Below are 15,015 nucleotides of genomic sequence, written 5' to 3' on the forward strand. Positions count from 1 at the left end.
TAAGAATATTTATCAGGAGAGATTATAATTTTCAAATATGAATTAAATTAAAAATAGATTTATATTATATTCTCTTGCTGCATTATACACGAAACAGGTTTCACACTATTTCATAGGTGATCAGTTCATTGCACTCATTGCAACATTACATAAACTGTCAGGAAAGCTTATTTTACTGTTAGGGAAAAGAAAAATAATTCCAATCCAATTGTACTATACCCAGTGAGTTTATGCCATTCTTTGAGACTTCCCGGAGCTGTTTCAAAACTTATAATTGACATCAAAGTCTGGAGTAATTAGTTCTTAAAACCATACTTATGATCATAACATTCCAAGTTTGGATTGAAAATGTGGTTTGTTCTAAGTTTTGCAGCTATTAGCAATGATTTTTCAATAGGTTTACAGTAGTTTGTGGTTTGGCATTCTGATAACAATTCAGCTGCAAAGTTGGCCAACTCCTGTAGTAAGGAAGCTACCTAACAACAGTACTTTCCTTTTCTTTACTGGTTCACTTACATGGCTACTTCACTGATTACTACTTAGCTTCTTGTGCTATGTATAAAACTATATTCATACCCTGCAAATCACTGTGAAGTGCATGGCGGAGGGTACTTCCCATTGTACCCATAATTAGGTTCCCTTCATGTATGGAATGCTGAAAGAACAATTGTTTGAACACCTCTATGCAGACCGTAACAAGTCTAATCTTGTTTTCACGAGAGATTGCTCAGTTTGCAGTTTTGCTTTAGTTTGGCGGTGGCCATTCACATGTGTAGTCAGCTGGTTCAAGGTCATACCCGTATAGAATGCCACACAGTAATTGGAGCATGTATGATATATACCATGGTTGCTTTCACATGTAGCCCTGCCGTTTATCGGGTAGGAAGTTCCTGTGACTGGATTTCGGTATGGTATATGGGGCAGGTCTTCCACCTCAGTTGGCCACAAGGAAATGATCCACGGGGTGCCGAATTGGAGTAGGGATGAGCAAGGATATTCTGTATGTTGTGTGAGTGGCTGAATACTACTTTGGGTGATGTAAGTAGGATTTTTTGTAGGATATTCCTCATCAAGAGGTAGTAAGAGCCCTGGTGAAGGAAGTTTTTGAGCTTTTCAAGGCCAGGGTGATATGGATGATCAGAGGACTGCTCATCAGTGGATGGTTAACAGGTTTACTGGTGCAAATGAAGGAGATCACATGGGATATTTGTAGGTGAGTTGGTTAGCATACTGCTGTGAATAAAGACTCTGGAAAGGTTATTGGTATATTTCAACAGTGCCGATGTGATTGCAGATGTGATTTATGGGTAGTGAGGCTTTAAGGAAGGGACTTTTTGGCATAGAACGTGTGACAGCTGTCAAAATGGAGGTACAGTTGGTGATTGATACACTTGATAAGAACAGTTGTATTTATGTAACCATCTGAGAGGTGGAATTCAAAATCTAGAAGGGTGACTCATTGAGTTGAGAAGGTGAAGCAGACTGGAAATTAAGTGTTGAAGTTATGGGGGAAACAGCAAAGGTTGTCCCTACAATGAGTCCAGATCATGAAAACATTGTCACTGAATCTAAACCATACAAGGGGTTTTAATATATGACTGTATAGGTAGGATTACATCAGATGCGCCATAAATAGTTTTACATGGGATGATGCTATGTGAGTACTGAGATGCTGTACCCTTGTACTAGAAACTTTAAAAACAGACTACAGCTGAGGGTGTGTAGAGGACTAACCAAGGAGAGCTCTGCAGCTACTCAGGTCTCATGGTGTCATAGTAGATGGCAGCACACTTTGAACTTGTGCAATTGGCGGATGCTCTGAATGTGAGAATTACCAAAACCACAGATCAGGTTAAACGCATACTCTAGCCACGAGGTTGGGGAAACCCATGTCCGGCCATTTACGTGAAACATGGAGGGGTAGCTGCCATGGCTGAATTGAGTGTCCAGAACAAATAGCAAATAAGACTAAATCTAATAAAAGCCTAAATCCAAATAGTTACAGAGAAACAAGTAACATGGTTTCAAAGACAAAATTAAGATAAATGAGTGGGTGGAAATGAGCCCACAATTCAAAGTGTAGTTTTTAAGCTATTCCATGTTAAATATTTTATGTGTAAAATGAACTTTAAAAATTAATATCTTGCCAATGCCTTAAATGATTTTTCATAAACGAAGTGTCTATGGATAGGTCTCATTGAGCACCATCAGGCCACCACAGCAGATTTTTTATTTAAACATTACTTATTTCGAATTACAAGCCAGAATGTACATTCTGCATGTAAAAACATGAGATTTACATAAATAATGAATGAAACATTAAAAGTAGTGTCAGCATTATGAAGTAGACATAGATAAAGAAGTATGAATTATTTAGTTTTAATTGTTTATATTTATTAGCAACAGAACAATGCATAGTAGTGTATACCCAAACAAAATCATTATTTATGTACAATCTACTTTAAGTTAGAGAAAAACTGAGAACAGCAGTAGAAAGATAATGAAATTATATCTAATTGGTGTATGATACTTCTGTATAGTTTTTAAATGTGTTGTGGGAATCAAAAATGTGTTTGCTTGACCCACATCATGGTGAGGGCTTAAATAATCAGCAGCCATCTTTCAAAGGCGTAATGTGTCGAAATTATTTTGAGTGTTGAGTCGTAGGCTTGTGATATTCGTGTTTGTTGCTAATGAATACTGTGAAATACGTTCAAGTTGGAGACTTTAAAATATGTTTTGTTAGGTAATCTAATCTGAACTCTAAAGCTTTACTGCGGTAATGTTTTGGACTTTAGTTAGTTTGTAAGTGTGGAGCTTTAAACTCGGGCTAAAGTGATTTTGATTATTTTCCAGAAATTTATGTGAACATGAGATACTCTTTCATTTCATTTAATCCCTCACTCAGATATTAATTAATTCAGTGTTAAACTAATATTAACAACAGCAACATGGAAAATATAGATTGTTTCTTACTATGAATATGATATGTTAAGTAGCAAACAGGGTTAAAAGATGCTTACACATAATCTTTCAGCCACGGCCTTCATCAGAAAAAGAAAGAGATACACATACCATTCATTCACACAAGCAAGCACACCTCATCCACGCATTACCGCCAAAATCCGGCTGTTCAGACCAGAATGCAACTATCAAGAGGAATGGAAGCAGCAGTCTGGAGGGGGTGGGTAAGGGATAACAGTGTATAGATGGGGAGAGAGAGAGAGAGAGAGAGAGAGAGAGAGAGAGAGAGAGAGAGAGAGAGAGAGAGAGAGAGGAGTGCTGTCTGATGGGATGTGTAGGCACTAGACTACCAACAGGTGCAGTATCCGGAGCTTCTGGGGCAGGAAGATGGGGAAAATAGAGTGAAAAAGGAGAGGGCAGCAAAGAGGGTGGGAGACAATGGGGAAGAGGTGATATGACGGAAGGGGTGGAAACTGTTGGGTGGAGGGTGTGGGGGAAGCGTGTTACCCTAGGTTGAGGTTGGAATATTTGTGGGAGCAGAGAATGTGTTGTAATGATAACTGTGATCTGCACATTTCAGAAAATTTGGTGGTGGGTGGGAGGAACCAGATGACTCAGGAAGGGAAGCAGCCATTGAAATAAAGTGTGTTATGTTCAGCTGCATGTTGCGCCACAGGGTGCTGTACTTTGCTCTTGGCCACAGTCTTGTAGTGGCCATTCATCCTTGGTGGACAGCTACCTGGTGGTCATGCCAACATAAAAAGCTGTGCAGTGATGGCAGTAGAGCTGGTATATGACATGGCTGCTTTGACAGGTGGCCCAGCCCCTGAATTTGGGGCTAGTTAAAACTGTGATCCTATGTTCCTGTAACCCACCTGGCCTCACTCTTAGTGACTGTCTTTCATCCACCCATCCTCTTGCCTATTCCTATTCCAGCACTACGCAGAGCTTTCTATTCCACCGGCACACCCACAGTCTTTTTACTTCTCTCCTTTTCTGCTCTCGCTGCCTTCCATCTGTCCCTCCCCCTCCCTGACCCAGCCACCACCGGACTGCTTTCCCCATTATATGCTGTTGCATGCAGTCTGGCCTCAGCAGCCTGAAGCAGATGTCAGGCGGTGGGTGAGTTGCAATTGTGTGGATGTGTGTGTTTGTTAGTTCAGAAGAAGGCCTTTTGACTAGAAGCTTACTTGTCTTGCAGTCCTTTCGGTGTACTTGTCTGCGACTCACTTACACTATATGATAAGTAGAAATCTATTCTTTACCTAATACCATATTGGCATTATTCCATCCTGGATTTTCCATTGTTTAAACTAATATTAACATGTAGTAAATGTGACAGTGAAGGAATAAACTGAGTTTCGTTAATATTCACCACAAATGCCTGCCTGCTTGCTTTTATTTGAATTTTGTGACTGGATTTTTTAATTTAATTTTATAATTTTTTTAATGGTTTATGTTACAGATGGGTTGGTTGGCTCCTAGACTGTTTTGTAGCCAACACTTAAAAATCCAGTCACGAATTCAGAGGCACTATAAACAGTGACTTTCTAATTTACAATTTATTTTTTGTGCAGATGCACTTGGGGACTCGTGAGCTAGAAGTTTATTTTGTGGAATTGACAAGAAGGCCACCGCTCTAGCATCACTCATTTATTGTCTGTTACGTTGCAGTACCCACGGCAGTACAATTGATATGTTTATAGTTTTGATCTTTGAAAGTGAAATATTTGTGGGTGAGGATGTGATTGGCTAGGAAAGGTATCAGGACGATATTGGGAAAAGTAGGGTTCTGTGGCTGCAAGACTATGGGCATGGGGATGTTGGTGGGTAATGATGTCATATCGACAGTGACCAAAACGGAGTCTGGAGTTAACAGGACAGGGACTGCGGAAAGACGATGAAGGAAATGAGCAGTGTCTTGAATGTTGGTGGAAGGTTACGGACAATAATTTAGAGGACTATGTGGGCATATTCCTCTCTCACTCCACTCCACTCCCCCCCCCCCCCCCCCCCCCTCCCGCCGCCTCCCCTTCCTGCTCAGTCCCCAAGGAATAATTTAGTAAGTTAGGTGGTTGACAAAGAACTCACATTAAGAGACAGGGAACATTATTAAGTATTGATGTAAGATAAAGGACACGTAAAATAACGAAAGAAATTGGACTAGGTTGCCCCTTCACCATACTCCCTCAAAACGTAAACCAGTTTTGCTATGGACGGGACATCACTTCAGAAGACAGAAAAAAAAATTGCACTTTACAAATTAAAAAAACAGGTAATCCTTGCTAAATGTGCATTCTGTTCCTAGACAAATCTTTGATAAGTAAATCCAAGAACAGGAAGATGTGGAATGTGTGTTTTGAAGCTTTTGTCTGGTGTGTGACGCTTAATGGAAGTGAATGCTGAACAGTGGAAGGAGTCTCAGCAAGATTGACCCAAAGAAGAACAAATTTGAAAAATCATGAACGAAATCAATGAATTAAAAAACTCAAGAATAGAAAGAGCAAATATAAATTTGAGAGCTGTTTACCGGGGCATAACATGCCATGAAAGTATTTTTAAGGTATAAGCCGGGATGAAAGTGACAGAGGTGAACGCAAGAAACATTTCACCAAAGACCCAAACTGAACACTAGAATAACAAAACTGCCAAGGTATGAACAATGAAAAAGTGGTGCATCTTTGAAACTTTGCTATTACAATATGAAGATGATCATTGAAATGTTCATTAAGTATGTCAATTGCTACCAAACTTTTATCCTCTATATTTTTAATTTTTATAATAATGATGATGATGATGATGATGATGATGATGATGATGATGATCTTTCCCAGTTGCTACTTCAGTTATGTTTATCAGTCCAGCACCCACATGATAAACATAATTTTATCCACTACTTTCACCATTCTTTGTTATTGTCATGCCTTCACTAGAAGTAAAGCCTTGTTTATATATGTATGATGGAGCAGTGTACAAGTTTCTACCATTTGAAAACATTGTGTGAGCCTGTGCATTACTATAATTTCCTTCAAAAAAACTCGACTGCATTTTCAAGTTTCTAGTTCTGTGATAAATGGCTCATTGGTTTGCACATAAAAGGAGCTGCTGTTTTTAAATCCGTTCTTCTTCGTTTAACCACAAACATCTTTTAAAGTGCTACAGATATTAATTATTTGCAAAATATGGGGAAGATAACTACTCATCTACAGTGGATCAAAGCTTGGAGCACAGGAACATGTAAGGAAAACAGCATTCACATTAGCTAGCGATCCCTAGCTCTTTTTCTAGCTGTAGTACACAGATTCTCACACACAACCACACATACACTGAAACAGACATTCCCATGGCCATTGCAGATTAATTATTGATACATGATTATTGAAAGCTGAAGAAGGTGGGTAGGGAAGAACACAAGGACCGGGTAGGGGGAAAGAGGCAAGTCTTTGGACAGATGACTTTGCAACTGCACAATAAGATGAATAGAGTACGGAGGTTACAACAAAAATAAATGTAAGAAGAGGGAGAAGGGGGAGCTGAGAAGGGAAAATGGACAGGGTGAATGAGAAGAAAAAGGTGAGCGTGAAGATGAAGTGGGTGAAAGGGAGGGGGGAAAGAAGGGTGAGGGGGAGAGGAAAGAAGAGAGATGGTAGAGGGTGAGGGTGAGTGCCCACATTGGGTGGCGGGGGGGGGGGGGGGGGGGGGGGAAGAGTGGTGGGAGAAGGCAGTGCATAATCTGGACAGAGGAGGGATGGTGTGGTTGGCCACAAAGTCATCTGTCCAAAGACCTGCTTAGCATCCTTTGCTGTCTCCTCCCCACTTCCATCAGGACAGGCAGCTGCTTTCAGTTATCATATATCAAATAATTGGTCTTGTTGTGGTCTCAGGAGTATGTGTTTGTCTAGTTTTGTGTGTACTATTGCTAGGAAAGGTCTGGTGCTTGAAAGTTAGCGTGAATGCTGTTCTTTTGTGTGTGTGTGTGTGCGTGTGTGTGTGCGTGCGTGCGTGCGTGCGTGCGTGCGTGCGTGCGTGCGCTCCACACATTGATCCACTATAGGTGAGTGGTTGCCTTTCCCTTATTTAGAATATTGGTCCATTCAGAAATTTCCATTATTGTTAAAGATACTAATTATATTTTTCATTTCTGAGCATATGAAAATGAACTGAGTAGTACAGTATAGTGTACAAAAGGTGTCATAATTTATCTACATGTAAGCTTAATCTTAGAATATAACTAAACAGTCTTTTACACTCAGGTGAAAAGGATGTTGGAGGAAATGTATAATAAAGGAAGTTATCATTTTCCAAACTGTAGTCATGAACAAAAAATGAAAAATCACCCTCACTTATTCTTCTGACATGGATATGAAAACCATGTCTGTGGCTCTAACAGTTGCTAGATGAGGCATAATGAACTTGTGGCACAGTTACAGTTGATACAATAATGCTTGATGAAAATGTATGCTTGTCTGTCATTCATGTTATGAAAACAAAATTTGCTTTGTATGTGTGGTATTGAAATGAATTTGGTTTTTCTTTTGTAGTTGGGAAGTGAGAATGTAACCTTACCTGAGGAAGCCCATGAACTTAAAGGAGGTGGACAAGAACCAGAGTTTTATGATGACAATGATGCACTTTTCATCTACACGTCTGGAACAACAGGACCTCCTAAAGGTAATTGGGAAAAACATACTTCAGAACAAAATAATGTAAAACTGCTAACATTGAATGGCATAAACACTGGTTGTGTACATAACAAAATAAATGTACCTTGTTTGTACTAGGGTTTGGCAAAGTAATATGAACACCTGCATAATTTGATATACCCAAATAAGTCTAAATGGATTGATGATCTTCAAACTCAGTAGTTATAGAACACCAAAGACATTTTATTTCATCCTCTTGCACATTAACCCAGTGTTGGAATATTTTCAGATAAGTGGGTGGGGTCAGGCACTACTTCCTCAGAAGAGGTGATCTTGTATTGGAAACAGTTCCTGTACCACTAAATAAACAAGGCCATTTAAACGTGATTTCTCCTCCGGTGTTGTTTGGCACACAAATATTCTCCAAGAATTCTATAGGTTGTCTTGACACGAGGTATAGTGTAGCTATGGATACTTCTAATAAACATGATGACTGTTATCATGTATTACAGTGTTTGTGTCTTTGATAGTTACACAAACAAAAGGTACAGAGATTTGCAAGCGTCTGGAAATGCACCTTCTGTTTGGGGGGCAAAAAGTTACCTTTGGTTTAGGCCAGGAAGTTTGCTGGAGAGAAGGACGTGCTGTAAGGATAGCTCCCATCTCTGCAGTTCAGAAAAGCTGGTGGCGGTGAGGAGGATCCAGATGACATGGTTTGTGAAGCAGCTATTGAAAACTCACATGTTGTGCTCTGCTGCATGTTATGCCATTGGTTGGTCCACCTTGTTTTTGACAACTGTTTGGCTGTAGCCATTCATTCTTCGTTGACAGCAAGTTGGTTGTCATACCAATGTAAAATACTGTGCAGCAGTTGCGGCACAGCTGGTATGTAACAGGGTTGCTTTCACAATGATCCAGCCTCTGATGGGGTGGGATAAACCTGTTACAGGACTGAAGTAGGTGTTGCTTGATGGGTGGATTGGGCAGGTCTTACATCTGGTTCTCGCGCAGGGATATGATCCCTGTGGCAGAGGATTGGGGATGAGAATGGCATAGGGATGGACTAGGATGTTGTGGAAGTTGTGTGGGGGGTGTTGGAAGTATCTTGGGTAGATTGTCCCTCATTTCAGAGCATGATGATAAATAATCAAAGCCCTGATGGATGACGTGGTTCAGTCATTCCAGTCTGGACTGGTATTGGGTGACAAGTGGGCACTTCCTTGTGATTGGTTCTTGGGATGCCCTGCAGCTTCCAAACCCACCACTTCATTCCCTGTACACCTAACCAACTACATCCTAACACACAACTACTTCACATTTGAAGGAAAGGTATACTAACAAGTTTGCAACACAGCTATGGAAACACACATGGCACCTTCCTGTGCCTACCTCTTCGTGGGCCACCTAGAGGAAACATTACTAGCTACCCCAATCCTCAAACCCCTGGTCTGCTTCAGGTTTATTGATCACATCTCTATAATCTGGACCCAAGACCAGGACACCTCATTCCTCCACAACCTCAATACCTACCACTTCACCTGGTCCTTCTCCACCCATCTTGACACCTTCTTAGATGTTGATCTTCTCCTCTCCGATGGCTCCATCCATGGTCCACATCAAATCTACCAATCACCAACTGTACCTGCACTTTGACAGCTGCCACTCCTTCTCACCAAAATATCCCTCCCATACAGCCTGGCCACCCACATTAGATGCGTCTGCAGTGATGAGAATTTCCTTGCCCAGTATGCTGAATGCCTCAGAAAGGCCTTCACAGACATGTAATACCATCCAGACCTAATTCACAAACAGATCTTGCATACCATATCCTCACAGAAATGTGATCCTCACATCCATCCCAAGAACCAACCCCAAAGAAGCACCCCCCCCCCCCTCCCTCCCTTGTTACCCAATACCACCCTGGGCTGAAATGACTGAACCACATCCTTCATCAGGGCTTTGATTATCTATCATCATGCCCTGAAATGATGGTCATACTACCCAAGTCACTTCCAATCCCTCACAGAGTGGTGTTCTGCAGCCCATCCAACCTCCACAACACCCCAGTGGATCCCTACGCCACTCCGATCCCCAATCCCCTGCCACACAGATCATGCATCTACATCTTCATAAATAATCAGCAAGCCACCGTATGGTGCATGGCAGAGGGTACCCTTACCACTACTTGTCATTTCCTTTCCTGTTCCACTCACAGATAAAGTGAGAGAGAAACGACTGTCTGCGAGCCTCCATATGAGCCCTAATTTCTCTTATCTTCATGGTCCTTACGTGCCGTGTATGTTGGCAGCTGTAGGATCATTCGGTAGTCAGCTTCAAATACCTTCTCAAAATTTCTCACCAGCATCCTACATGCAGACTCCTTTACAGACGATTTTTTTTTTTTTTTTTTTTTTTTTTTTTTTTTTTTTTTTTTTTTTTTTCCCCCCAATAAACCAAAGTGGACCATTCACCTTCCCTCCCATAGTTGGGATCCACCTCATATCACTTTGCAACATTATGCCCAGATATGTAAATGACTTAACTGTGTCATTTTGCTATCTTCAACTTTCACACTAGACTGGCCAACAAGAGACTGAATGGAAGCCTTAGACCCGCTAAATGATTTCACATATGACCAGAATTTTCTCGATCTCTCTGCCAGATCTTTTGCTAAGGTGTGACACTGATAGTTGTTGTAAGCTTCATACATAGATTTTTTCACAGAAGTAAGAGTTTCTACTAACCATCGCTTGTCATCATTTTTGCTTTCCCTTTTGAAACAAGAGTGCAATAGCCTGTGCTTTAGCATCCACCGAATTTTGTTATTAAATCATGGTGGGTCTTTTCCATCCTTTATCCACTTACTGGAGACATAACTGTCCAGACCACGATTTACAATCTGCTTAAACTTTGCCCATAATTCCTTTACACCCATCTTGCTGGAGCTAAGTGATGCGTGTTCACTGTCGAAGTGAGATGCTAATAACTGCTTATCAACTCTCTCTAGCAGAAACACTCTCCTAGCCTTCTCAACTGATTCATTAACATCCCCCCTCCCCCATGAACCGTGGACCTTACTGTTAGAGAGGAGGCTTGTGCCTCAGCGATACATATAATTGTATCGTAGGTGCAACCACAATAGATGGGTATCTGTTGAGAGGCCAGACAAACATGTGGTTCCTGGAGAGGGGCAGCAGCCTTTTCAGTAGTTGCAGGGGAAACAGTCTCGATGATTGTGACTGATCTGGCCTTGCAAAATTAACCAAAATGGCCTTGCTGTGCTGGTACTGCAAACGGCTGAAAGCAAGGGGAAACTACAGCCATAATTTTTCCTGAGGGCATGCAGCTTTACTGTATGGTTAAATAAAGATGGCATCCTCTTTGGTAAAATATTCCGGAGGTAAAATAGTCCCCCATTCGGATCTCCAGGCAGGGACTACTCAGGAGAATGCCGTTATCAGAAGAAAGAAAACTGGCGTTCTATGGATCGGAGTGTGGAATGTTAGGAACCACATTTTATATTGTAAGGCATTTTCAGGGGCAGATTTGGACTCTGACCACAATCTATTGGTTATGAACTGTAGATTAAAACTGAAGAAACTGCAAAAAGTTGGGAATTTAAGGAGATAGTAAAACTGAAGAAACCGCAGAAAGGTGGGAATTTAAGCAGATGGGACATGGATAAACCAAAAGAACCAGACATTGTAGAGAGTTTCAGAGGGAGCGTTAGGGAATGATTGACAAAAATGGGGGAAAGAAATACCGTAGAAGAAGAATGGGTAGCTTTAATAGATCAAATAGTGAAGGCAGCAGAGGATCAAGTAGATAAAAGGAGAGGGCTACTAGAAACCCTTGGGTAACATAAGAAATACTGAATTTAATTGATGAAAGGAGAAAATATAAAAATGCATTAAATGAAACAGGCAAAAAGGAATACAAATGTCTCAAAAATGACATATATAGGAAGTGCAATATGGCTAAGCAGGGATGGTTAGAGGACAAATGTAAGGATGTAGAGGCATATATCACTATAGTTCAATTCTTTTATCTTGGCGGCTCGCGCATGCAAGCCCAGATGCGGGAGATTGCTGCGTTGCCAGTTGTACGCGCCAAGAGAAGCAGCGCCATAGTATGGTACAGTTCGCAAACTTACGTTTAGGGGGAATGCGCAGTTTATGAAGTAAAGCCACCATGGCCCTTTCACTGCTACAGAGACATGCTCCCCACATTCCGCACTGTGCGCAATTTTGTCATCACTGCACTGCTCGCCTGTGCACACACATGGTGTTTCGACTACTTTGACGCACTTTATCATTCGATTTCACAAAACTATTTGGCCCAAAAATTTGATTTTTTATACGTCTTCTTTACTTATACCTTCCCCCCAAAAATGACTTAATTTTGTTTCGATGTTGAATGCAGTTATTCTGCAGCATTAAATGTAGTAAACCATTGCACAAAATTTTGAAGAGTATGCAGCGTATACTTTCCGTATGGTTGATTTTAGTTTCCACTAGAAATTTCAAAAAATTACATTCAAATGAATAAAATTCATGAAGTAAGACACTTGGATATTGTTTTTAAATAAAGAAAATATTAAGCACCGAACAAGGTTTGAACTCAGATCCTTTCGTTTAGCAGCCATATACTTTAACCATTACGCTAAGGCAGCTGGTCATCCAATAGATCTCCCGGAGGACTTTAAAATATCACGCAAATTACCAACAAACACTGTTGGTATGACTATGAATTACTCACGATTCGTCGAACTACAATAGGAAATAAACAATTATCGCTGTTCTTTATTGCGAAAAGGCGATTAGTGAGAATGGTACAAACACCTTTCCTTGCTATAGCCTGAATTAGGAGGCTTATTGCTTGTTTGGTTCAACTTTCTATAAAATAAAGTCTGCTATCAAGACATTGCTTTTGTTCAATTACTTTATTTATGACTGAACGTTTCTAAAACTGAAGACACTCATCCGTGCTCTGCACTGCAGTCGAGCTCTGGCAACGTCGTTCTCTGTTGATTGGCTGACTGTGTTTTGTGACGTCAGATGCGCAGAACGAACATAAACTCGGCCGCCGTTGTAAATTATGCGCACTTTAGGAGTAAGAAAGATACGCCTATAGGAAAATTAAAGAGAACTTTGGAGAAAAGAGAACCACTTGTATGAATATCAAGAACTCAGATGGAAAACCAGTTCTGAGCAAAGAAGGTAAAGGAGAAAGCTGGAAGCAGTATATAAAGGGTCTATATAAGGGCCATGTACTTGAGGACAATATTATTTAAATGGAAGAGGATGTAGATGAAGACGAAATGGGAGATACGATACTGCGGGAAGAGTTTGACAGAGCACTGAAAGACTGAGTCGAAACAAGGCCCCCGGAGTAGACAACATTCCATTAGAACTACTGACGGCCTTGGGAGAGCCAGTCATGACAAAACTCTACCAGCTGGTGAGCAAGATGTATGAGACAGGCGAAATACCCTCAGACTTCAAGAAGAATATAATAATTCCAATCCCAAAGAAAGCAGGTGCTGACAGATGTGAAAATTACCGAACTATCAGTTTAATAAGTCACAGCTGCAAAATACTAATGCGAATTCTTTACAGAAGAATGGAAAAACTGGTAGATGCGGACCTCGGGGAGGATCAGTTGGATTCCGTCGAAATGTTGGAACACGTGAGGCAATACTGACCTTATGACTTATCTTAGAAGAAAGATTAAGAAAAGGCAAACCTACATTTCTAGCATTTGTAGACTTAGAGAAAGCTTTTGACAATGTTGACTGGAATACTCTTTTTTCAAATTCTAAAGGTGGCCGGGGTAAAATACAGGGAGCGAAAGGCTATTTACAATTTGTACAGAAACCAGATGGCAGTCATAAAAGTCGAGGGGCATGAAAGGGAAGCAGTGGTTGGGAAAGGAGTGAGACAGGGTTGTAGCCTCTCCCCGATGTTATTCAATCTGTATATTGAGCAAGCAGTAAAGGAAACAAAAGAAAAATTTGGAGTAGGTATTAAAATTCGTGGAGCCGAAGTAAAAACTTTGAGGTTCGCCGATGACATTGTAATTCTGTCAGAGACAGCAAAGGACTTGGAAGAGCAGTAGTTGTAATGGAATGTTGTCTACTCCGGGGGCCTTGTTTCGACTCGGGTCTTTCAGGTGGGGAGGCTTGCGTGCCTCAGCAATACAGATGGCCGTACCGTAGGTGCAACCACAACGGAGGGGTATCTGTTGAGAGGCCAGACAAACGTGTGGTTCCTGAAGAGGGGCAGCAGCCTTTTCAGTAGTTGCAGGGGCAACAGTCTGGATGATTGACTGATCTGACCTTGCAACATTAACCAAAACGACCTTGCTGTGCTGGTACTGCGAACGGCTGAAAGCAAGGGGAAACTACAGCCGTAATTTTTCCCGAGGACATGCAGCTTTACTGTATGATTAAATGATGATGGCATGTTCCATGACTCACTAAATATTTTGGAGCTTTTCCAATTTAGGTTTCAGCCAGCTCTCAGTCCCAAGAATAATTTGAGCTCAAGAACTTTCCTGGAGAGCAGTTAATTCGGGAACTTTATTATGAATACTTCGTCAGTTTACAGATAAAATTGTGATTGTCAAAGTGTCTTTATTCTGAGTCCTGTTTGACTTCCCTTGCTGTGTATTAATTGGCGAGGGTGCATCAGAGCACCTAAAACTCCAGCCTAGCTGAAACAATCCTCATGTGCACTCCACAAGAACTCTACTACCCGAGTATCTGCTTCTGTTGTGTAGGGCACCGCTAACCTATCAAGGGCAGTCCTACAAATCTCCACATGATAACATAGGACTAGAAATCTGCAGCCGAGACTGGGACAGAGTCGACAAAGACTTGGGTTTAGACACTCCACTAGGCTCCAAACCAAAGGACCCTGGTCAACTGGGAACAGTGCTGCAAATTGCGAACTGTGCTTGTACCCCACACTCGAGGCCAGCTGTCTTCAACAGCTCCACCAGTCACCTGTACAAACTGAGGATTGCCGCAGAACCCACGCCGCAGCCATCGTTGGTGCTGATGTGAGACACGTCATCCAGATGAATGCACTCCGCATGCTCGTTAGTCACAGGCAAGATCACCTCCACTTCAGAGCTCAGGTAGACATACCGAGTCCACGTTGACTTTCTTTCCAGCCCTGAACGCTATCTGCCTAAGGGGATCCATAACACGCCTAACATTGGAACTCTCAATAACTGCCCCTTTGTGCCTGCTCGAACCCTGCTGAAGGAGTGGCCACCTATCCACTCTTTAAGGTGAATGGGCAAGGCCAGGTGACTACTCAGTATTGGCCCTCTGCCTTGAGTGACGGGAGTGCATTACCACCTGCCACTCACCCTGCTGTGAGGGCAGATCCACTGCATTAGG

General features: G+C 41.6%; 1 protein-coding gene across 7 annotated transcripts in view; it reads left to right on the forward strand.

Annotated features, from left to right (window-relative positions):
• Positions 1-15,015, forward strand: part of LOC126277937 (malonate--CoA ligase ACSF3, mitochondrial) — a 67,561-nt gene that overhangs the window by 16,248 nt on the left and 36,298 nt on the right. For all 7 annotated transcript variants that reach the window (XM_049977526.1, XM_049977522.1, XM_049977523.1 and 4 more), the window contains one exon: positions 7,506-7,635. In XM_049977526.1, coding sequence (XP_049833483.1) covers positions 7,506-7,635 — 130 coding nt within the window. The remainder of the gene's footprint in view (positions 1-7,505; positions 7,636-15,015) is intronic.

The sequence above is a fragment of the Schistocerca gregaria genome, chromosome 6 (assembly GCF_023897955.1).
Source record: "Schistocerca gregaria isolate iqSchGreg1 chromosome 6, iqSchGreg1.2, whole genome shotgun sequence".
In the NCBI taxonomy this organism is placed as follows: Eukaryota; Metazoa; Arthropoda; class Insecta; order Orthoptera; family Acrididae; genus Schistocerca; species Schistocerca gregaria.